The sequence below is a fragment of the Pinus tabuliformis genome, chromosome 3_2 (assembly GCF_031772625.1).
Source record: "Pinus tabuliformis cultivar Carrire ecotype Pingquan chromosome 3_2, CPIR1, whole genome shotgun sequence".
Classification (NCBI taxonomy): Eukaryota; Viridiplantae; Streptophyta; class Pinopsida; order Pinales; family Pinaceae; genus Pinus; species Pinus tabuliformis.
Window position 1 is genome coordinate 875,887,041 of NC_142302.1, and position 24,347 is coordinate 875,911,387.

At 36.5% G+C, this 24,347-nt stretch overlaps 1 protein-coding gene across 1 annotated transcript in view; it reads right to left on the minus strand.

Moving 5' to 3' along the window:
• Positions 1 to 225: 225 nt before the first annotated feature.
• The window catches only part of LOC149183405 (uncharacterized), a 50,035-nt gene continuing 25,913 nt past the window's right edge, over positions 226 to 24,347 (minus strand). The window contains exon 2 of the mRNA XM_089417104.1: positions 226 to 665. Within this exon, the coding sequence (XP_089273230.1) occupies positions 645 to 665 (21 nt within the window). The 3' untranslated portion in view covers positions 226 to 644. The remainder of the gene's footprint in view (positions 666 to 24,347) is intronic.

A 24,347-nucleotide genomic window follows, 5' to 3' on the forward strand; every position in this document is an offset into this window, starting at 1 on the left:
TTGCAACTGATGTTTAACAAAGTCTAAAATCAGCAACCTTTCATGAATTATCAATGCTATTGAATTATATTCAAATAACCAAGAACAACCATGAACTGGTGGTAACAATATACACAAAGCAAATCACATTTATCTTCGTGCCAGCAACAACACACTGATCCTAAACATATGAGAGAAAAGGGAAACAAATTTGAAACAACATGCTCTTTCTTGAAACAAACAGTCCTCTTTATTCACAATAAATCAAAGCTGTCTTTCTCCAAAAAAAAGCCCTTCTCTCCTATCAGGAAGTAATATTTATGCCTCAAGGCTCGACCCTTCGTCTTCCCCTGTTCTTTTCAATATACCGATCCGAATAAACAGGTGTAGAGCCATCGGTATCACTGCTGACACGTAGAAGGTGTTTCTTGTCACTAAAGTGCTTCATTTCCTGGTGAAACGAATAGATGTTGATTAGAGGATGATGACTGTGTGTCATCTCTTCGTGATGAGATCTGGGGCAGTTTCGCTTTAGGCATACACAGGCAACGCATGGAACTCAACCGACAACACCTAAGGCTGCTTCTTTGAATGGAACACATCCGCTCATGCATCTTTCATCTGGAGCCATACTTGATGCCTATGTCCCTGTCCTTCGACCTTGCTTACCTTCTCTCAGTCTTCGCCTGCAGAGATAACCGACATCAGTCATACTCATATAAATATGATAAACATGCTTAAAAAACACCAATCTTGCCTTCATGAAGCGTTTATAACATCAGAAGGAATAAATGTGAAAGAATTGGCTCCCTTTTTTTTATTCACGCATCGATTAAGTCCCGCAAGCAAAACTCAGTTTACATTGAAAATCATTGTAAAACATAGAACTGGATGGTATTTCGGAAGGGGTCATAAGTGGTAATCAGTGTTGCGAGGTCGGCCCCGATTCCATTATTCAAATGACACGTAGCAGCTAGGAGGAAAGAGGATACCGCTTTTCGGGCGGGTATTCCTCGAGCAACTTGTTCACCCGAAATCTGCGTGGACCGTTGGATCCATGAGGGGTAGATCAACGGTGGAGGATCAAGGTAGGCGGACCCGAAATATATGTAAATGGCACTTAATAGTATTGGTAGGTCCACAATGTATGATTTCCCTTTGAAAGGCTCCAACTTCGATGTTTTTCAAAAACACAAGAATATATGGGAAAACCCCGTGTCCGGCCATAAGACCGAACCTGAAATATTATATACAAGGCCTATACTCTATCTAGTCTGCCATATCGCATCGCATCGTGCCATGTGTTTGGGTTTGAAACTATGTCGATTGCGCCTTTCAACTGGCCGGACCGGACATACATATATGTCGTGGTTCATAAACCTTTCAGGTCCACCTCATAAGACTCCTCTTTGAAAAACTTTGACCCCGGCATATTATCAAATAATACGGGAAAACACGAGAAAACCAGAGTTTGGCCGTTGGGCCGGACTTGAAAATTTATAAGCCCGGCTTTATAATCATCGGCGGGTCTGAGTGATTACGGTGCGCCATACATATAGACCCCGGACCCCGCCGATAGCGAAGAGCAATGGGTCCAAAACACGAAACATATAATATATAGTGTTTAATAAATCCATCGGGTCCGATAACAGTGGTGCACCTTTATATATATATAAGAGTTGGGCCTGGCCGATAGCGATATGCGATATAGCTCTGGACCCGATATATATATAATACAATTAATAATGACGTCGGGTCCGGAGGATAGTGACGCGCCATACATATATAAACCCCGGGGCCCACCGATTACGATATGCGATATGGCTTCCGAACCCGAAATATATGAATTTAGGTTAATACTGCTGTCGGGTCCGGAAGGTGATGGTGAACACTAAGTCTTAGTGTTGACTGCAATAGGCGGAAAAGGGGATTTACGCATGTTTTTGAGCATTTCCGCTATAAAGAGCTATGACGGGAATAATGATGCGATGGAAGGTTTTGTGGGTTAAATAAATCTCGATGAGCATATGAATGAGAGGCTTGAATAAGGTTATATGCGAGGGATTTATTAAGGGGGGCTTCAACCATTCGTGATTTGAAGATTTCACTCTCCATAGAGCTAAATCCCTCGGGTAAAACAGATCATTTGGACAAATGCAAGATTAACTTCTAGGGGACCCATCTAAAAACTTACCAAGGTAAGTTTTGATAGGGTGGTGGTTGTGGCCACAACACGGTATTATAATATATAAGCAAGCGTGGGCTCAAGAAGCGGGTAAAGTGCTCTGCAGGGAAACAAAGAGCACGAGTTATAACTCGGGCTCAACCCCCGCAATTGACCATGACGTCAAGGTGTTTCACTGAGATCTACGGCCTGAGATTGTTGCGGGGGTTCAAAACCGATGAACCTCCCGTACACTCCCTACCCCCGCAGCGGGCCACCCCCATCGTTTCACTTCATGTCATCTCCTCCACGTCATATGCCACCATCATTCATTACTGTCCACCTCATCGACCGTACCTCGTCACCTCATCTGCCACTCCATTAATTAGTTACATTAATTATAGGTTTTCCCTCCGTTTTGATTACCATATATATATAAGACAAATAAAACCCCATTGCATTAGTCTTTTGTTTTAGTACTAAGCAACCTCGCATCCAGTTCAGCACTCTGAGTCAGCGACTGTCCCGGCAACTGTCATCAACAACTGTCACCAGCAACTGTCATCCACAGACACCATGGCCAAACAAGTAAGTTCTTCATCAGTTATCCATGTCCCATTAATGGATGTCGAACGAGATATTTCTGATACCCCCGGCACAATTAAACATCTTTCACTGTATCAAGAGGTTATTATGAACCATAAAAAGTCTCTTATATTCATGGAAATGGTTAGGTCAGGTGTTTTAGCTACTTTTGTCCCCAGGACTCATTTATTCCCTGATTTTATTCAATGGTTAGCCTCAGCAATGTACCCCAAGAAGTGTTTTGTACCCATGGGCACATGTGATTCAATTGGGCACATGTGATCCCACCAACATCGTCCCAAGTGATCCCTTGGGTAGGGTAATTGATCTACCAGGATGGAAGTTTTGGGCGATGTCAACTTCCCTCATCCAATCACCATGTTGTGCTATCTCATCAACCAATTCGGGGCTTCCATGTTTAGGGTTTACCTTCCAAGGGTAAGATAAGGTTTAGCCAGATTGAGTTATAAATCTAAGGCATACCTTTATGTTTCGAATTGAGCTTACACTCGAAATTTTCTATGGCTCAACTAAGGGATCCATACCCTGCCTTATGTAATGCGTCAGACTGGGGCCTCCACGATCGCCATGAGAGCATGTTCCGACTCTACACTGATCTCCTTAAGGCTGATCATTTCAACCATGGCTCTGTCTCAAAGGTCCTGCAGACCCCTAGATCAACACCAATCCTTCATCCCAACATTGATGGTATATTAAGTCGCCCTACGGTGATACCCCACCTGAGCTTGGGCAAATCCCACTCCAATGAGTTCTTGGCCCTTTTGCATTCCCCGTTCTCGGGTAGGGAATTTCAGGCATGTTGGTGTAGGTGCTCCTACTACCATTCTCTATCAAGGGTTCGTGGTGAACTCCTGAAAGGTCTCCACCTCTCCTTCCACATGTCAAGGGTTCCAGACTCCAAGTGAAGGTTGTAAGCATATAACTATTACAGGGCTCCAGAGACTTTGTCTCAACCCACACCCTATAGGGACCCAAGTTGTTCCAGGGTTCCAAAGATCTTATCTCAACCCACAGCCTCTAAGGACCCCAAGCTATTATAAGGCTCCAAAGAATAATAACTCAACACACAGTCTGCAAGGAGCCAGAGGACCAATCCCTCTCTCTTTCATCTTGTTCTCTTCTTTCTACTGAAATGTTCCCTAATGGATGCTCCAATGGGGTGTCTTTTTTCCAATTGTTGCCAGCATCCCATTCCCTATGGTTTCTCCTACCCTCTTTTCCTTATTCTGTAGGGATTTTTCCATCCTCGTCCTTACTTCCTTAGCTAGTCTCATCCCTCATAAAAAAATTGTCCTCTTTTCTTATTAAGGTTCTCAAGCACATGGGTTTGCATACTTTCCTTTGTAGCCCATTCAATTTAAAAATCAATCCATTAAATCATGCGCCAACTAGCCTTTAAATGGTTGTCCAAATAATTCAGGTTTTCTGCGCAAGAAAACCTCAACATCCCAAGAAAGAATTCCTCCTCCTCATCTCTAGAATTTGTGTCCCTTAGACTCAATATCCTTTTCAAATGTTTATCATTATTTTTGTAAAAATATTTACAATGCATGTTATGAGAGAACCATGGGTGGAGTTGTCACAAGGACACTTCTAAGGAGGGGAAAAAGTGGAAAGGGGAGAATATAAAAAGATGACAGTCACAACACAATTGTGAAAATATTCCAACAACCACTACAACCATTGTAATTGTTGTAGCATCCATTTTCATTTAAATCTCATTTTCAATATTATCACAAAAAAATAAAAATCAAAAAATCAAATATTATGTTTAAAAAATCGAAACAGAATGTGAAAGTCTGAAAACAGTGATTTATTTTATATTATTGATGGCATTCAAATCCGATATAAGTTGAGGCCCCGACCCATATATTAAAGTTTGAGCGGTATCACAAAATATAAGCAAGCGTGGGCTCAAGAAGCGGGTAAAGTGCTTTGCGGGGGAACAACGAGCACGAGTTATAACTCAGGCTCAACCTCCGCAATTGACCATGACGTCAAGGTGTTTGACTAAGATCTACGACCTGAGATTGCTGCAGGGGTTCAAGCCCGATGAACCTCCCGTACACTCCCTACCCCCGCAGCAGGCCACCCCCATCGTTTCACTTCATCTCATCTCCTCCACGTCATCCGCCACCCTCATTCATTACTGTCCACCTCATCCACCATACCCCATCACCTCATCTGCCACTCCATTAATTAGTTACATTAATTACAGGTTTTCCCTCCGTTTTGATTATCATATATATAAAAGATGAATAAAACCTCGTTGCATTAGTCTTTTGTTTTAGTACTAAGCAACCTCGCATCCAATTGAGCAGTCTGAGTCAGCAACCGTCCCAGCAACTGTCATCAACAACTCTCACCAGCAACTGTCATCTACAGACACCATGGCCAAACAAGTAAGTTCTTCATCAGTTATCCATACCCCACTAATGGATGTCGAACGAGATATTTCTGATACCCCCTGCACAATTAAACATCTTTCATTGTATCAAGAGGTCATTCTAAACCATAAAAAGTCTCTTATATTCATGGCAATGGTTAAGTCAGGTGTTTTAGCTACTTTTGTCCCTAGAACTCATTTATTCCCTGAATTTATTCAATGGCTAGCCTCAGCAATGTACCCCAAGAAGTGTTTTGTAATGAATCAGTCAGGGAAGAGTGTTTTTCAAATAACCTCACAATTAATACACCAAGCTTTGAATTACCCTGTGTCTGTAACTTACACCACCTTTACTGAAGAATCTCTGATTTCATATTATGATAACATGTCTCCTCAGGAACTTTCTCATGTCACCTCTTCCCTGGCCCCTAAATCTGGTCAATTCTCCCTAGATGGGAATCTCTTCTCTTTAGAAATATTTGCAGTTGACATAAGATCTGTTTTGCAAGTAATTTTCAAGATTCCAGGAAAAGAAGACTCCACGCAGGTGGATAAAGTTGTGCTGGGATTTTTCTCCTTAATGATGAAGCCAGAGATAGTACTAGACATTCCAGCATTCTGGGTAGATACTATCAATACCCAATTTATGACTTTGCCTCTCAATGGATCCTTTAAATTTCCTTCAGTCATTACTTATTTATTTATGTACCAGAATACTGAACATTTTTTCTAATTTGGGACTAAATGTTGTTGCTATCAATAGAAAGAAGCAGTCAGTGGTATTCTGGACAGACCTGATAAGGGGTGATCCAGGAGATATTGGTTTATTGGAGTTTACTTATTTTTTCCTTCCAGTGGCTTATAAAATCTTGAATGGAACTCCACCCCCAACTTTTCTCCCTAAAGGTCAAGAATTTCTTCAATTAAGTAAGGATGTGAGATGTGGAGATTGGTTCATCTTTGAAGAGCATGCAGAGATTAGGCTTTATGGAGCCTCTGTCAAGCCTTACAAGTTACCCAAATTTGTTCCAATGAGGCTTTTTGCCCTTGAATTTACCAGGCATAGCTTGAATGTAGAACAAGTTCATTTTGTTCCTATGAAGAAAGGTTATTTCTTTAAGTTACCTAAAGCAGTGGGACCCTTCATTGTGAATACCAGACAAGCTGCCCAGGAGGTTGAGAGATTGTTGAATGACATTTGTCTTTTACAAGTGGTTGAGTGGGCTTATGACCCTCATCAAATTATTTCAAAGAGAAGAACAGAGAATGGATATTCAGCCTTTGTACATGAAAGTAGACCTGAAACAGAGAAATTGGCAAATGGAAGTTTGCAAAACACTCAGGGGACGGAGATTGAAACCCCTAGCATTACAAAAAAAGGTGTCAGGAGGGTTAGAGAGGAAGTTATTGATCTAGATGAGGAAGAATCTGAAGCAGCAAAAAGGACCAAGCTTCAGGATGCAATGTCTTCAGCACAACCTGGCTTGGTGATTCAGTGAAGAGAAACAGAAGGTGCCCCAACTTCCCCATCTTCCAGAGAACTTCTTCATGATCAGGTTCCTTTAATTCAAAGTATGTTTGCTTAGACAGCTGAGAGAAATCAGAAGGTAAAGTTAAATATGGAAGCTCAAGATGAGTCTCAAGTTGCTCCTGAACAAACTAGATTGCTATATGTTATGGATTTGGAGAGGAGCCAACTTAAAATTGCTTTTTCTCATCCTACTGAAATATCAATGGGGTCCACTAGTAATTTCAAGACTATGAATTTAACTGTTGATACTCACAAGCTTCCAATGCTTAACAAAAACAATTTGCACATGCAAACTAGGCTATTGATCGTAAATGATTTACATAAAACAAATGCAACAGCTATTAAAGCAAAAAAAATGCTAAATAAGGTAATTTAGCGATTAAAGTTGGAAAAAGCCAACTCTAGAGCTTTGAATGCACAGGTGGATGAGCTAAAGAAAATTATCATAAAAATAGTCAATCCTTATGATCAACCTACTATTCAGAAATTATTACAATCTACCAAGTCAAAGATTGGGGTTTTGAAAAAGAAGTTGAATCTACCTACAGGTGAGCATCCCAGCATCCCATTGCTGCAGGGATAGCTGAAGTGGAAAATGAAAAGGAAAATATTCTACAGGATGTGTTGCAGAAAACTAAAGAAGTTTCTTTACTTAAAAACTCTTTGGACAAGCTGCAACTACAAGTGGACACTCATGTTTGTACAACAGTAATGCCAGCCAACACAGATGAACCAGCAGCACAGGTTTTACTGTTGGGAACAAAACTTAAAATGGCTAAGCATGATGTAAAGAAAGCCCAAAGAGAGTTGGAAACAGCTTGCAAGCTATTGAATTTGAGTGAAGAAGAAGCAAGAAGGGAGAAAGATAATGCAAAGAAGTACAGGGAAGATCTCCTAAGGGTTGAAGATGAAATCAAAAGGCTAAAGGAGAAAATGAAGGGCAATATGTCCTTAATTCAAGCCAGGGAAATCCTATGGGATGAAGTCATTGAGGTTATCAAGGGCATTTGGGAATTTCTTGTTATTATATCTGAAGAGAAAACACTAGTCTGAGACATGGAAGAGGTGGTCATGAAAAATAAACAAAAAGATCTAGATAGATCAAAATTTACAAAGAGGATGATAGATTTCATTAATTCTAAATCAACTGCAAAATTGAAGGAGCATGACATGCCAAACAGAACATTATGTGCAATAGATTTCAATAAGATGATTGTCAGAAATATTTATAGGAATAACGCTGAGAAGAAGATAAATGAGATGAAGGAAGCAGTTTCCAAGTTTAACATCCTGTTTGATGAAAGAGTCAGAGTTGGACTTCCTTCTTACTAGGATCTACAAGGAAACTTGTTGCCATGGAAGACATATGAGACTTTGCTAGTTGAGGCAAAGAGCAAAGTGGATAACACTCATGAAAAGACAGCAGTATTAAAGGGAGCCACCATTGTAAACTACCTTAACAAAGATTTTAAGCTTCTCTAGATGGTGAAGACTCTGTTTACAGATAAGCCTACTTATAGTAGGATTACAGCTTGCAGAATAGCACTTGACAAGTTAGAGGAAGCACCAAAGTCAAATGTACCATTATGGAGAAAGTGCAAAGAATGGATGATAGAGCAGACCAAGGATGCATCAACAGGACCTTCTACTCAAGCCACAGATTCAAACAACGAGCAGCAATCACCAATCATACTTTAAATTTTGTTACTTTTTGTTATCTTATTTCTTGAGGAAAATGAAGTGTCTTTTACCCTCTAATGTAATATTTTGTAATGACTTTTACTTTAGCCAGTTAGAAAATAGTTACGCAGTTTGACAGTTTTGGTAGTTACCAATTGTCCCATGATGTATAAAAAGAGGCAAAATTATAGAAAAAATGTCAGAATTTTGAAGAACCTGGAGACTATGCAATTGTATTCTTGATAAATTGATGATTAATGAAAGAATGAGGAGTTTTCCACACATTGATGGGTATGATTTTGTAATTTCTCTGTTATGTGTCATCATGTTTCTTCATTTCTTTAAATATGGTAATGAAGTTGCAAGTCTTTGTTTACTTATGTGAATGAAGTTAAAGTTCCTTAAAAGAGCTCTCCTATGTTTAAAGTTCCTACCTCTAAATTTCTTCTAATTTACAAATAATAGTTCCGGTCAAGCACGGCATATTATCTTTAATTTCTCAAGGCATTCTTCACACAACATTTATATCCAACATCACATGGCATCTTGAGATTTTCATATCAACTAAATATTAAGGGTTAAAAGTCAGGTCCTTCAAGCCCTTCATATGAGGATACATTATACAAATAAGTGACATGCATAATAAAAATTAATGTCTTAAGCATAATTTCTACACAGCCAGAAAATTGGTTTCTTAAGGGGCAAAAATAACATTGATGGTCATCCAAAAGAGAAGTGTTGGAAGTTTCATATAGAGCATAACCAATTAAAAAAAAAAAAACTCATGGCCACTAATTCGAGAAATCAAGTTGAAAGCAAATCAAATGTGGATGAGAAGATCCTTTGTACATCAATGCACAAGGAGATGAATCTAAGTATCCTTCAGTGATAGGAAGCGAGTGAAAAGGCTAAGCTCTTCCATATTAAGATATATGTTAGAAAGACCAAGATTGATGTTTTGTTTGACTTAAGGTCATAGACGAATCTTATTGTAGTAGAGTTGGTCAAAATATTTGGATTGGAAGTTTGTGATCATCCAATCCCATATCCATTAAGATGGGTAAATAAGGATGTTGAGAAAAATGTAATAAAACATCACAAAATTATATTTAATACATATTTCATTAAAACTGGAATTATATAGTGGATCTAGAATATTTTTACTTTAACTAGATTGAGTTTTTCCAAAATAAGGAACTAGAAGTTACTTAATTCAATACTCTGAATGGATATATTGACTATTCTCATGATAAAATTATTATAATAAACTATATAACACAAATTTATATAAACTTATAGAAGAAAATATTCCATGTCTTTATATCTTAATGTATAATAAGTTATTTTTAATTATTATTATTCATTTTTAATTAATTAGTAAAATTTGTAACAAACTAATAATTATTATGATTAATAACAATAATAATTCAAGTATTATTAGGTAATTTAAAAATTAATAAATTATTACTAATTTAATTAAACAACTAATTAATCAATTTAATTTAATTATTTAATAATTAAATAATCTGGGATAATTTTTCAACCTGTTGATCAACTAGAAATCCAATTTTGGGGGGCCACTTTGCCAAAACAACTAATAATTAGGCAAAGGCCTATGGCTTTCTACAAGGCCTATCCCTGGAAAGCAGAGAGAATATCCAAGATCTGCTCATTCTATCTAGATTGACTTATTATAGTAAGTCTAGCAGATAGCACCATTTTAGAGCATCAGATCGATAAAACTATTAAATTGAATAATACCAATTTTTGTGATTGTTACAACAATTTCAATTATTGTTTCAGTAACTTATTTTATTTCTATTGAGATTTAAGGAAATACACCCTAATATTATACCATTTTTAGCAAGGCATATATTTCTCCCATTAAAAGCATTAGATCGATATCCTATGTATAAGAAGTTAAATAACATAGAAGACAAGGTTTCATAAAATTGCTTGTAACTCTAACCAAAACCAGAATCAACTCAAGTGGGAATGGCATAAAGATGAGCAACTTTGCTAGAGCATTAGAAGTTAAAGGAGGAGATCATTTTGTAGAATACAAATATTATTGCATCAAAATTCAATTATTATTAAATAGTGGGGTGATAAAGAGTTAGAGAGTAAAATGGAACTAAGATATTATATTGAGGAGGTAATCAACTCAAATATCCAAAACTAGAAGTACCTAGACTTTGTTTTGAGCAGTGTAAAGAAGAAAATAAATATTTTTAAAATAAGAATAAACTCTTTCGATCTCCATAGTGAAACTAGTCATCACTGGTAAATTCCAAAAACACCATGGGAGGAAAGTGTAAGTCACCTTCGTAACACTAAGAGGATTGAATATGAAAAACACTAAGTTCTCTTAGATTGTCTAGCTCACTGTTAAGCCCCTATACTACTAGAATTAAGGGGAAGGAGGGAACGGAGGTACGGGGAGTTATGAGAACATGAGCAGAGTGAAGGGGAAAGGGCAGGCCGGCCACTACAAATCCTGTTTTATCATAGAAAACCCGATCAGACATGTATTTTGACCTTTAAATATCGAGATCAATAGCAGAGCTAACACTGGCTCCTTCTAGGCATGAGATCCTCCCTGTGAGGTCTCAAGACCCTGCAGATCAATGCCTTTCCAGATGAAAACAAATTAGCCAAAATTCATAGTGTTTCATTGGGCATGGAGTCTATTTTTCCTATACAAAACTGATAAAAACCAAATATTTACAGCTTTCAAGGCCAAGGACCTTAAACCACATAAACTTTTAAAAATCGCCCATGAACTGGGCCATCAAAAACTATTTCTCCTCCCATACTTTTCAGTATGAAGATGTTGTTCCCTTGAATTTGTGAAATGATGAAAGTCCCTGTTCAGAAAGCATCAAATTTCCCATGGTTGCCTTTCTTTTCCTTTAGTGCATTCCACTTCAAAACCAAGTCACCAACCTGAAAATTATCTGTTTTTGCCTTCCTGTCAAAAGCATCATTGATCTTTTTTCTGATGTGTTGCAGCGTTTTCAACCAGCGGTTCTCTGATCTGATGTACCTCTGCTAAATCAGTGATCCTCTTTGCCATCTCTTTTTCCTCATTTTGCTCTTCTAGAAGGAATTTTGCCACAGGGAGAGTTAATTGGATTGAGAATACAGCCTCAGTACCATATACCAGCTTGAAAGGAGAATTCCTTGTGGATTTTTTAATGGTCACTCTGTTAGCCCACAGTGCATACTTAAGCTTTGAATCCCAATTTTTCTTGTTGTCTGCCAGCAGCTTTTTAATTATCTTGATCAAACTTTTATTAGAGGATTCTGCCAGACCATTTCCTTGAGGATAATATGAGGTGGAATGAACAAGTTTAATACCCATTAAATCACACATGTCCACCAATTCCTTTGCCCTGAAGGCTGTTGCATTATCTGTGACTAACTTGTGTGGACAACCAAATCTGGTAAATATATTCTCTGTCAAAAACTTCATGACCACATTATGATCAGCCTTCCTGGTAGGGACTGCTTCAATCCACTTAGTGAAATAACCAATGGCTACTAATATCCATCTGTGCTGGCCACTGAAATGTGGATTGATTTCTCCAATGAAATCCAAGCCCCACCGCTGAAAAGGTCCTTTTGCAAGTATTGGTTTTAAGGGCAAGGACTTCAACTGCTGTTTTCCTTCAAATCTTTGGCACCTGTCACAAGATTTAACAAAAGAAAATACATCAGAAAATAAGGTGAGCCAATAGTACCCAGCTCTGAGAATCTTATGGGCTGTAGTTTTCCAATAATGGTGCCCTCCACACATGCTGGAACGAAATTGTTGCATAACTTCTTTTGACTGTTCTTTGTCCAGACACCTCAAAAGCACTCCAGATGGATCCCTCCAGTAGAGCGGATTTTCATTAATACAATATTTAACTGCCCTAAGCTTTATAGTCCTAGCTTGACTTTGAGTAAGTTCTGAAGGGATTTCTAGCTTCAGCAAAAAATTAATTATTGCAAAATACCAATCACAAGAAGCTATATTTTCGGCCATTGACTGCTTTCTGTCTGGTTCAGTTACTTCCTCTTCTTCATCTGTCTGACCGATTTCTGCAATTGTGCACAGGAAATCAATATCTAATGATCTGCAATTTCTTCAGCCAATAACTTGGCAAGACCCTGACCTCTGACCAACTTGGTGGGCTTCAGTTCTATATTAAATTCTATCATCTTTGCAATCCATTTAGCCCTTCTTCCATCAGCATCAGGTTGTGTTAAAACATCTTTAATTGCAGTAGAGGGTACAAATGCAATTATATTGGAATGCGAGATATAAACTCGGAAAGCTTTCAAGGATTTGATAAGGGCATATGCTTGTTTTTCAATAATATCATACCTCAGTTCAGCATCCCTCAAGTTCTTGCTGAAAATTGCTACTAGATGTTCTGAACCTTCTTCATCTGCTTGCAATAGAACCGCTGCAATGGTGTCTTCAGAGGCAAATGAGAATACATGGAACTCCTTGCTGTAATCCAGACTTATCAAAGTGGAAACCTCCATAATAGCTTTCTTAATAGACTCAAATGATTTTCTTGTTGCATCAGTCCACCTGAGCTCTGCTCCTTTCTTCAACATGGAGGTAATATGCTTCACCAATTCTGCAAAGTTTGGGATAAACCTCCTTACAAAATTAATTTTTCCCAAAAAGAATTGGATATCTTTCTTCGATCTTGGGACAGACAAGGTCTGTATTGCTTTTACTCTTTCTGGGTCAATTCGGACACCTGCAGCAGAAACAACATGTCCTAACAGCTTGCCTTCTTCTAAAGCAAATTGTGACTTTTTAGGATTGACTGAAATCCCAAACCTCCTGCATTTCAGAAACACTTTTTTCAAATGCTGCAAATGATCTTGATCGCTGCTGGAGTATACTGTTATGTCATCAAGGTAGATGAGGACAAATTTATCCTTCTCTCATACAAATGCTATATCCATAGCTCTCTGAAAGGTGGCTCCAGCATTCTTCAACCCAAAAGGCATCTTGGCATACATAAAAGTGCCCCAGGGAGTGGTAAATGCAGTCTTCTCTTGGTCATCTGGATGCACAACAATCTAATTAAATCCTGAAAAACCATCCAAGAAAGACATTACTTTAGCTCCTGAGACCTTTTGCAACAAATGCTCCATCTTCGATAGGGGATAATTGTCTTTCTTTGAGCACTTGTTCAAGTTTCTGAAATCAACACACAGTCTAATTTCTCCACTTTTCTTCCTCACCATTACTAGATTGGCTACCCATTTTGAGTATCTGAGAGGAACTATAATCTTGGCAGCCAGCAATTTTTTAATTTCTTTTTCAATTAGAAGAAGAAGCATAGGATTTATTGGTCTCAGCTTCTGTTTAAAAGGAATGGTGTTTTTCTCCAGAGGGATTTTATGCTGAATAATCTTCTTATCATACATTTTCAGATCACTATACTCCCAGGCAAACACATCAGCAAATTGCTTCATTAATTTGCAGTATTCAGAACTTTGATCAACTGACAAATGAGTGGACAAATTTACATATCTAAGCTGACCTGGACTTCTTATATCATGCTTACAAACTGCAGATTGATCCTCTTTTTGGGCAGCCTTGTAAGGCACATCATTTTGGTCAAACAATATTTCTAAAGGAATTAAACCCTTTGGAATATGATTACTAGGAGGTTGGACAATGCTTTCTTTACCAATTTTATTTCTGAGCTGGGATTAGGGGCTTTCTTGCAATGCTTCATTATCTTGGTCAATTTGCATTTCAAAAAATTCATCAATGACTTGCAGAAACCTATTTAACTCATCATCATCTTCAAAAACTTTCCAATGGTGTACATTATCAGGCAAGGATGGTCTATATTTCATTTGAACTTCATAAATCAGTATGGGAGGCATGGGAGGGATAAATAGACTAGCAGAAACATCAAGGGAATATGCAAGCTGATTTTGGGATCTAGGAATATATGAAATACAGAAATAATCAAAAGAATCTCTGATTCTCCATACCTCATCTCTGTATGCTTTCAGCCTTGGGTGCTTTGCCTGAAATGTTTTATTTACTTGCTGAATGATCAAATCAGCATCTCCAAATACCTTCAGATTCTTGATTCCTCTGTCTTTTGCTGCATTAAGGCCCAACAGCAGAGCCTCATATTCTGTTATATTGTTTGTGACTTGAAAAGCCAGCTTAAAAGACAGCTGAATGCTTTCTTGTTTTGGAGATACTAGCACCACCCCTGCTCCTGCAGTCTCCCTGGAACATGCTCCATCAAAGAACATCTCCCAAACCTGACTTCCTTGCTCTTCCTCAGCCTGAACTGTTGGTTTCCTGATCTGCAATGAGGCCTTCTGGGATTCTTCTATTTGGAGGATACATGCTCCAAAATCAGTGTCCAGTGCATATATGGGATGATTAGTAAGATTCTTCTCATCACTGATGATGTATGCCAACTGTGCTTCCCTGTACAATCTCCTGCTTTCTCCTCCAAAAACTGGGACAGTGGCATAAAATAGATCATTTTGTAATGTCCCACCTAGTCTCTTAATCCACCCTCTAGACAACAGCATATCAAACTTGGGAGGCACATCTGCTACCAAAATATCCATCATCATACTCTTCATGGGCAGCTGTGTTAAAGTAATGGCCAGGTCTTTGATTAATCCTAGGCATTTCACTTTCCTTGAATCAAAAGAGAATAAATCATGATAAAGTCTAGTGATATCAAGGCCTAACTCTTCCATGACAGCGTTAGGCATTAGATTGTGGTTGGCCCCTGTGTCTAGCAAGCAATTGTGGAGGATTTTATCATGACTGGTCAAGGAGACATGAAAAGATAGAGAATTATTATCAGCAGGCTCAATCATGGGGCTGAGCACAATGGCAGGCTTGTCATCTTGCAAATTAACAGAGTCAGTGTAGGTTTGTGTGATTTCCAGCTCAAGAGCTTCAAGGATAGGCTTTCTAAATACTTCCCTCTTCACCAACTCTACCAGAGGCACAGATATTTTCAATTTCTGAACTTCTGACTCAACACTGAAAGAAGAAGATAACTTATCAGAACCTTTTACCTCTTGAACTGGAGCTTTAAGGATGATTGGATCAGCTGCTGGTCTTCTCTGCCTGCTATTCTGTGACTCTGTTTGGACAGCAGCTCTTTGGGCAGCATTCTCCTTGACATTTTTTGCATTTGACCTCAGGTTATATCTTTGTTGTTCCCCAGTTTGTAGAACAGCTCCTCTGTCCCATTCTTGACTTATTTGGTCCTGCAGCAGTGATTCTTCATAAGCAGCCGATATCAAAAATGCAGCACTGCCTTTATCTTCCATGTAGTGAATTTCATACCCATCTTCAAATTGTTCCTCCTCCATGACTACATTTTGGAAAGGAGCTTTAACCTTCTGTTCTTTTGATTCTTCACCCCTTGGAATAATTTGCAACTGTTCATTTGCTCTTCTAAATGGAATGGGATTTTTTGGAGCAAATGTGTTCTGCTGCCTTGTTTTTCCTTAATTTCGCTCAACCTTTAGCTTAGAAATTTCAGCAGCCAATGACTCTATCATCTTATTCATTTTATCCAACTTAGGCTCTGAAGATGAAGTATAGGAGGTAGAACCCTGAGCTCTCTACCTGTCAGCGTGGCTTTTTAGCTTTTTTGCAGCCATGATATTAGACTCTACTTCTAGGGCTGCATCCTGCATGTCTGTCAAAGTAGCACATCTTCTTTCTCTCAACAATAGGCAGAAATCAGAGTCAAAAGCATTGGCATAAGTGAGTTTGGCAGAGGTGGGGATAGGCTTTACCTCAGCTGGTATCTTACTATACATACGATTGAATCTTTTATTAAAATCAGGCAATGATTCCCCATTTTCCCTCTTCAGGTTACCAAACTCAGTATGGTAATACAGCAAGTCTTTTTTATCTCCCCAGTGCTTCAAAAATGCATCATCTAAGGCTTCAATATCTGTTATAGATCTCTGGGGAAATTCTCTGAACCACTTCATGGCCTCTCCATCAAGGCTCTAGACAAAAACTCTCATCCACACATCGTTTTCACTTATATCTAAATTAATAGCATAACTGTAAAAAGCTTCAAGGTGTTCTTCTGCTGTTACTCCCTCTGTACCAGTGAATTTAGGCATATATTTCTGATATTCTCCCACAGGCATAGGATTTAAAGGAACAGGCAAGACTAAAGGTCCATATCTAGCAGCAACAATTCTTTCTATCTTCGTAGGTGCTTGCTGGCCTGCCATGATTGGGGTATGTGGAAGAATACTGGCAGATTGAGCAGTATGAAACAATGAAATGGATGACAGAGACAGAGATGTTTTGGACTGAATGGGAAGCTTTGTTTGGACTGAGATTCAAAGGGGAACTAACTGCACAAGGGGCTGAATTAATCTCTGAAGGAATTTCCTTATTAACAGTGTTGAGCTCTAAATCTTCAAACTGTATATCTTCAGCTATAACTTTATCTTTCAGAGATGCATGAGATTTCTTAGGCTTACCTGATCCTGATGCCTCTTTCTATGAAGCTTTCTTCGATTTGACAATCCTCTCAGGGTCAGGCACTGGTTCAGCTGGTGATTTCTAAGGATTTCTTCGAGTATGTCTCACAAACTGAGCCATAACTTCAATGTGGAGTCGCCAAAGGTTGGTCTTCCTCCAATAGAGTCGCTAGATAGATGATTACAACCAGAAATGTGTATCCAGACCTTGTCTATCATCAAAATCTGGAACTGTGTCGTTCTCCCAGGAAGTTGAACTTCAATCTCCTCTCCCCGACAACGGCGCCAATTAATGTTATCACCCCAAGAAACTCTCCTAGGTTGTATATCAGAGATGCTCGGGAACATTACAAACTCAACAAAAATGTTGGAAAATGGTGGATGAATGGAAGGAATGATGCATATTCAAGCCAGATAACCACTTCGACTATGCTTAACCCCAGACATGGGTGAACACCCCCAGACTACAAGGGTTTAGACCACCAATTACTCACAGTTTGAGGATTAAGTGGAAATGGAGAATACTGATCACACCAGCAGATGCACAGGACCCTGTGATGGCCAACTGCAACCAGTGAGGAGGTCTGCAAATCTATTTCCTAATACACAAACAGGATGACAGCTCTCTTGCATTAAAAAAACAGAAACTTGCATATAAATTCAATGATACATACTAGATTTTAACACAGAGGTAGGATGACAACCCCTCTAATGCTAAACATTAAGAGCACATGAAAAATGCATAACAGGCACAGCCTGGAACAAAGAAGAAGAAGTGGAAAGTGAGCAATTAACAACAAAAGAAGCTTGCATTAGCTGAAAATGAAGACCAGAAGCTGCAGGTATCACAGTAGTTACAGTCTCCAGAAGTTGAACCTTACATCAAGATAGCATTCATCAACCTCATTACATCTTGTTTCTTGGTATATATGGAGTTTGATTACAAAAATCTGTTATGCTACGCGTGGAGGGGTCATAACTGACCACCAACCACATTTACAATCAGATATGGGTCTTTGCTACAAACTGTGTGTTTTAATAAATCAAAATCGGCCTTTCTGATACTCTGTTGTACTTCACAAACCAGTGGAGTGTTGAATGAATAAACTTCAATAACTGCTGGAGGCGTTTAACTGCTTGAGACTGTACTTTCTTTCCTTGGTCGTGCTGTCTCTTGAATGCAGTGGGTGAAATATTAATTGTGCAAAGTATTCGGTGAGTGATCGCTTCATCCTTCAGGTGAATGATACAGGGCAACGGCGCGAAAACATCATGGGGGATGTATGGGCAGGACGGGAATAAACAACAGTCGTCGGATCTTGCAGATGAACGGCGAAGAATGGATCGGAGGGAGCTAAACGGGAGAAGAGAGATGCGGGTCGTTAGATCGCGACGGGACTGATCGGACGGCTATCGGGAGTGAGAGTTGCGCGGATGTTAACAAACGGGGGGTCGTACGAGATGGCGGTAAACGGTTTCCCCGCACCGCTCATGGGAAAAGGTGGTAAACGTACAGTGGGGGCGCGATCCAAAACATTTGTGACGCGTGGCAGAAACTACGGCAGGGAAACCGATTTTCCCGCGGGCCAACGGGCGTGCAGCTTTCGGCGGTAGGTGTAGCGTATAACATTGGATCATGCAGGAGGAATGATCGGACGACGGAAAAAGATAAAGAGTTAACAGTAGTGATGTGACCGGATAAGCCGCGGGCCGGGGACTTTTTCGTATGCGTGCGGTTAAAAAGGTTAAGACCTTAGCGTCGGCGGTTTAAGAAATATGGGTTTGAACGAGGTTTATGAAGGATTGGAGAGGAAACAGAAATAACGGGGTTAAGGAAGCATAAGGAGAATTAAGGGGAAGGAGGGAACGGAGGTACGGGGAGTTATGAGAACATGAGCAGAGTGAAGGGGAAAGGGTGGGCTAGCCACTACAAATCCTGTTTTATCATAGAAAACCCAATCAGACATGTATTTTGACCTTTAAATATCGAAATCAATAGCAGAGCTAACAGTGCATAACTCTTTCTTGGAGAATCTAAATTCAATCAGACTGGTGGCAATGGAAAGAGGATGCAAAGGGCTACTGCAGTTCGCAATTTCAAAACTTAAAATCCAAAAGTACAGAGTTACAGTCGTTTCAAGATCGAGCTCCTAAAATCAAGAAAAAGCGAGATGAGGAAGTTTGATGGCAAGGATCTCGTAAATTGGATACTTCAGATGGAGTAATATTTAAGGTATGTATTGCATCTTCATATTTAGAACCAGATCAATTTTTATGGTATAAAAGGCTTTGTTCTCGTAAACAACTTGTTACGTGGTTAATTTTCACGGAGGAAATAATAGCACATTATGAGGATACAAAGAGCAACACCACAACAATTGGAAAGAGTAAAAGGGTTTTGTTACATAGTGGAAAGTAAAATTATGGCAACAAGGAAATCTACCAACTATAATAATGGAAGTGTTGTTTCTCTTAGCCTTCCACAACCTACAAGGGTTACACCACAACAATTGGAAGAGAAAAGAGAAAAAGGCCTTTGTTACAATTGTGATAACAAATGCACTAAAGGTCATAAGTGTGCTGAGAAGAAATTATTTTACATAGATTATGAAGAGGAGGAAGAAAAAGATCAAGAAACATAAAACAAAGAGTATATACATCAGGAACCAACCCCAGAAAAATAAGAAATGAATCCGACCATATCTTGTAAAGCATTGGCAAGAATTACCACTCCTAAAACTCTCAAGATAGAATGACATATCAAGAAGAAAAAGATTCAAGAAGTGAAAGATCACATCAAGAAAAAAGAAATGAATCCAACCATATCTTGTAATGCATTGGTCGGAATTACCACTCCTCAAATTATCAAGATAGAAGGACATATCAAGAAAAAAATGTTCAAGAAGTGAAAGTTCACATCGAGCATCAAGAAATGAATCCGACCATATCTTGTAAAGCATTGGAAGAAATTACCACGCCTCAAACTCTCAAGATAGAAGGACATATCAAGAAGAAACAGGTTCAAGCAGTGAAAGATCACATCGAGCATCAACAACAAGTTCTCCAACTTTTAAAAGATAACACCACTTTGGTGAAAAATTGAATGAAACAACAGGTAAATCAACATTGTAGTGAAAAATGTTTTGATGTAAGTGATTGGGTATTTTTACTACTACATCTCAAGCAAGCTATTTACGAGAAGGAAAGGTTGGCAATACTACATGCACTTAAGAAATGGCGACCTTACCTAATGGGAAGACACTTAAAGGTAAAAATGGATCATGATAGTCTGAAATACTTTTTAGAACAAATATTATCTTTAGAAAAACAGAAAAAATGGGTCACAAATATTTTGGGTTATGACTTTGACATCATCTATAGAAAAGGGAAGAAAATTTTTGTTGCAGATGCACTCTCAAGAAAGGATGAGGATGTGGAAGCATTGTTTTGTGCTATTTCTATTATCCAACCAGATTGGAAAAACGAAGCAAGAGATGAATGGAAGAAGGACAAAGAAATGTGGCCACCCATTCAAAATTTGCAGAATATCCCAATTCAAACAATATTGCTAGAACTTGAAGAGGAAGGAAAAATCATATTGGAACATGTTGCAATCGCAGAAACAAGAACCCGACAGCTACAAAATCAATCAATTTCAGAGTATCTCATCAAATGGAAGAACTTACCCGTTGAAGATTCCACATGGGAGGACAAAAATTTTATACAGAAGCATCAAGAACTACTCAAGCGTTGAGAACAACACTTTTTGCAAGAGGGGCATGTTAGGCCCCATACTACTAGTGTAACCCCTCACTATTAATAGTACAACCCCCTTATTATATTGTTGTGCCCATGTAGTCCCCATATTTTTATTATTGTGCCCCATAAAAGCCCACTATTGCTATTATTGTGCCCTTACATTATTATTGTTATGTCGGCTCTAATTATATTATGACCCCTTAGACTCCTATATATAGAACGGAGGCCTTGTCATTTGTATCATCCAAGAATTGTTCATTTGTGTAAGGTAAAGAAGGTTGCCCCCTTGAAGAGGCTGAATTCTAAGGCGTTCAACTATCTTTTCTATCTTTTGTGAGCTGGTTTCATAACACTCACACTCAAATTTGATCTAAATTTTAAAATATTTGTATCACTATCAACCTTCTTGACATTTTAATTCAACAAAACTACATTGGTCTTGAAACGATTCTCTTAATAATGTTTTTCGAACATAGAAATAAAATTCTAAAGAATTATGAGTAATCACTTTATGCCCTAGAAAATTCTAAGAAACCATACTCACTCTTAGTGGATGTTAATCATCATCATTATCACCATCATCAGTATATATTATTATAGAAAATTTACACCTTTATAGTTGACAAGATAAAAATAAATTATGACATAGAATAGTAACATAATTTATTTTTTATTATTTATATTTCCTATTAAAAGCTAAGTTGATTGAGATTTACTTCATGAGCAATAGATTAATGTGTTGAAAATATCTTACTTACAAAATTATTTCATGAAAATGACATTACTATTGTCCATTATCAATTATTAGTCATTTTAACAATCAAAATCAATCATAAATAAGAATAGCAATAGTTTAGTATAGATTAATTTTTTTCAAATACAAGAGGAAAGAGTGTAAACTAACTAAACTAATAATTGCCACTGTTTAATATTTATTCTTGAAATGTTTGAATATATAATATTGAAAAGAACATATAACTGATATTCCTCTAAAACTTGTATTGTTTACATTATTTTTATTATAATTAACTTTTATATTTCTATATTAAAATCAATTTCAAGAAGATTTAACTCGTGAGTAATAGATTGCATAAGTATGTTCTTACCTCTTTGTTATTATTATATGAAGTTTGCACCACTTTATAGCTCACAAGAGAAAAGTAAATTATGAATTAGAATAGAAACATAATTTATATTTATTAATTATATTTTGGTGTTGAAAACTAAGTTGATTGAGGGTTACTTCATAAATAATAGATTAATATGCAAGAAATATCATATTTAGAAAGTTGTTTAATGACAATGACATTAGTAATGTCAATATCTATTATTAATCATTTTGACAATCAAAATCAATAATATTTGCATCAAAATTCAATTATTATTAAATAGTGGAGTGATAAAGAGTTATAGAGTAAAAGAGAACTAAGATATTATATTGAGGAGGTAATCGACTCAAATATCCAAAACTAGCAGTACCTAGACTTTGTTTTGAGCGGTGTAAAGAAGAAAATAAATATTTTTAAAATAAGAATAAACTTTTTTGATTTCCATAGTGAAACTAGTCATAACTAGTAAATTCCAAAAACACCATGGGAGGAAAGTGTAGGTCACATTTGTAACACTAAGAGGGTTGAATATGAAAATCACTAAGTTCTCTTAGATTGTCTAGCTCATACTAAAATTTGATCTAAATTTTAAAATATTTGTATCTCTATCAACCTTCTTGACATTTTAATTCAACAAAACTACATTGGTCTTGAAATGATTATCTTAATAATGTTTTTCGAACATAGAAATAAAATTCTAAAGAATTATGAGTAATCAATTTATGCCCTAGAAAGGTCCAAGAAACCATACTCGCTCTTACTGGATGTTAATCATCATCATCATCACCATCATCAACATATATTACTATAGGGAATTTACACCACTTTATAGTTGACAAGATAAAAATAAATTATGACATAAAATAGTAACATAATTTATTTTTTTTATTTATATTTCGTATTAAAAGCTAAGTTGATTAAGGTTTACTTCATGAGTAATAGATTAATGTGTGAAAAATATCTTATTTACAAAATTATTTCATGAAAATGAAATTACTAATTTCCAGTATCAATTATTAGTCATTTTAACAATCAAAATCAAAACATAAATAAGAATAGCAATAGTTTAGTATAGATTAATTTTTTTCAAATACAAGAGGAAAGAGTAAAATAACTAAACTAATAATTGCAATTGTTTAATATTTATTCTTGAAATGTTTGAATATATTATATTGAAAAGAACATATAATTGATATTCCTCTAGAACTTATATTATTTACATTATTTTTATTATAATTAAATTGTATATCTCTGTATTAAAACCAATTTCATGAAGATTTAACTCGATGAGTAGAAGATTGCAAGAATGTTCTTAACTATTTGTTATTATTATATGAAGTTTGCACCACTTTATAGTTCACAAGAGAAAAGTAAATTATGAATTGGAATAGAAACATAATTTATATTTATTATTTATATTTTGGTGTTGAAAACTAAGTTGATTAAGGGTTATTTCATAAATAATAGATTAATATCCCAGAAATATCATACTTAGAAAGTTATTTAATGACAATGACATTAGTAATGTCAATATCTATTATTAATCATTTTAACAATCAAAATCAATTATGAATAAAAATAGTAATATAGTATAAATTTATTAACTATTTGTTATTATTATATGAAGTTTGCACCACTTTATATTTCACAAGAGAAAAGTAAATTATGAATTGGAATAGAAACATAATTTGTATTTATTATTTATATTTTGGTGTTGAAAACTAAGTTGATTAAGGATTATTTCATAAATAATAGATTAATATGCCAGAAATATCATACTTAGAAAGTTATTTAATGACAATGACATTAGTAATGTCAATATCTATTATTAATCATTTTAACAATCAAAATCAATTATGAATAAAAATAGCAAGATAGTATAAATTTATTAACTATTTGTTATTATTATATGAAGTTTGCACCACTTTATAGTTCACAAGAGAAAAGTAAATTATGAATTGGAATATAAACATAATTTATATTTATTATTTATATTTTGGTGTTGAAAACTAAGTTGATTAAGGGTTATTTCATAAATAATAGATTAATATGCCAGAAATATCATACTTAGAAAGTTATTTAATGACAATGACATTAGTAATGTCAATATCTATTATTAATCATTTTAACAATCAAAATCAATTATGAATAAAAATAGCAATATAGTATAACTTTATTTATTTTGAATACTAAAAGAAATAGGGTAAACTGACTAAACTAGTTATTGCCAGTGTTCAATATCTATTCTCGAACTGTTTGAATATATTATATTGAAAATAGTGTAGAATTGATATTCTTCTAAAAAACAGATTGCTTATATTATTTTTATTATAATTAATATTTATATTTCTATATTAAAACCAAGTTCATCAAGATTTAACTCATAAGTAATAGGTTGCATAAGAAATTTCTTACCTATACACTTATTTAATGACATATAAATATAGTGTTTGTTACAATTATTAACTATTTTAATGTTGACAATAAGTAACTATTTTGTCTATGTTTGGTATAAATTATTATACTAGTACAATGTTGGCACACATTCAAAGTCTAGAAGAGAAAATATTTTGTAAGTCTACTTGTGCCATTTGATGATCAAAAAAAAAATTT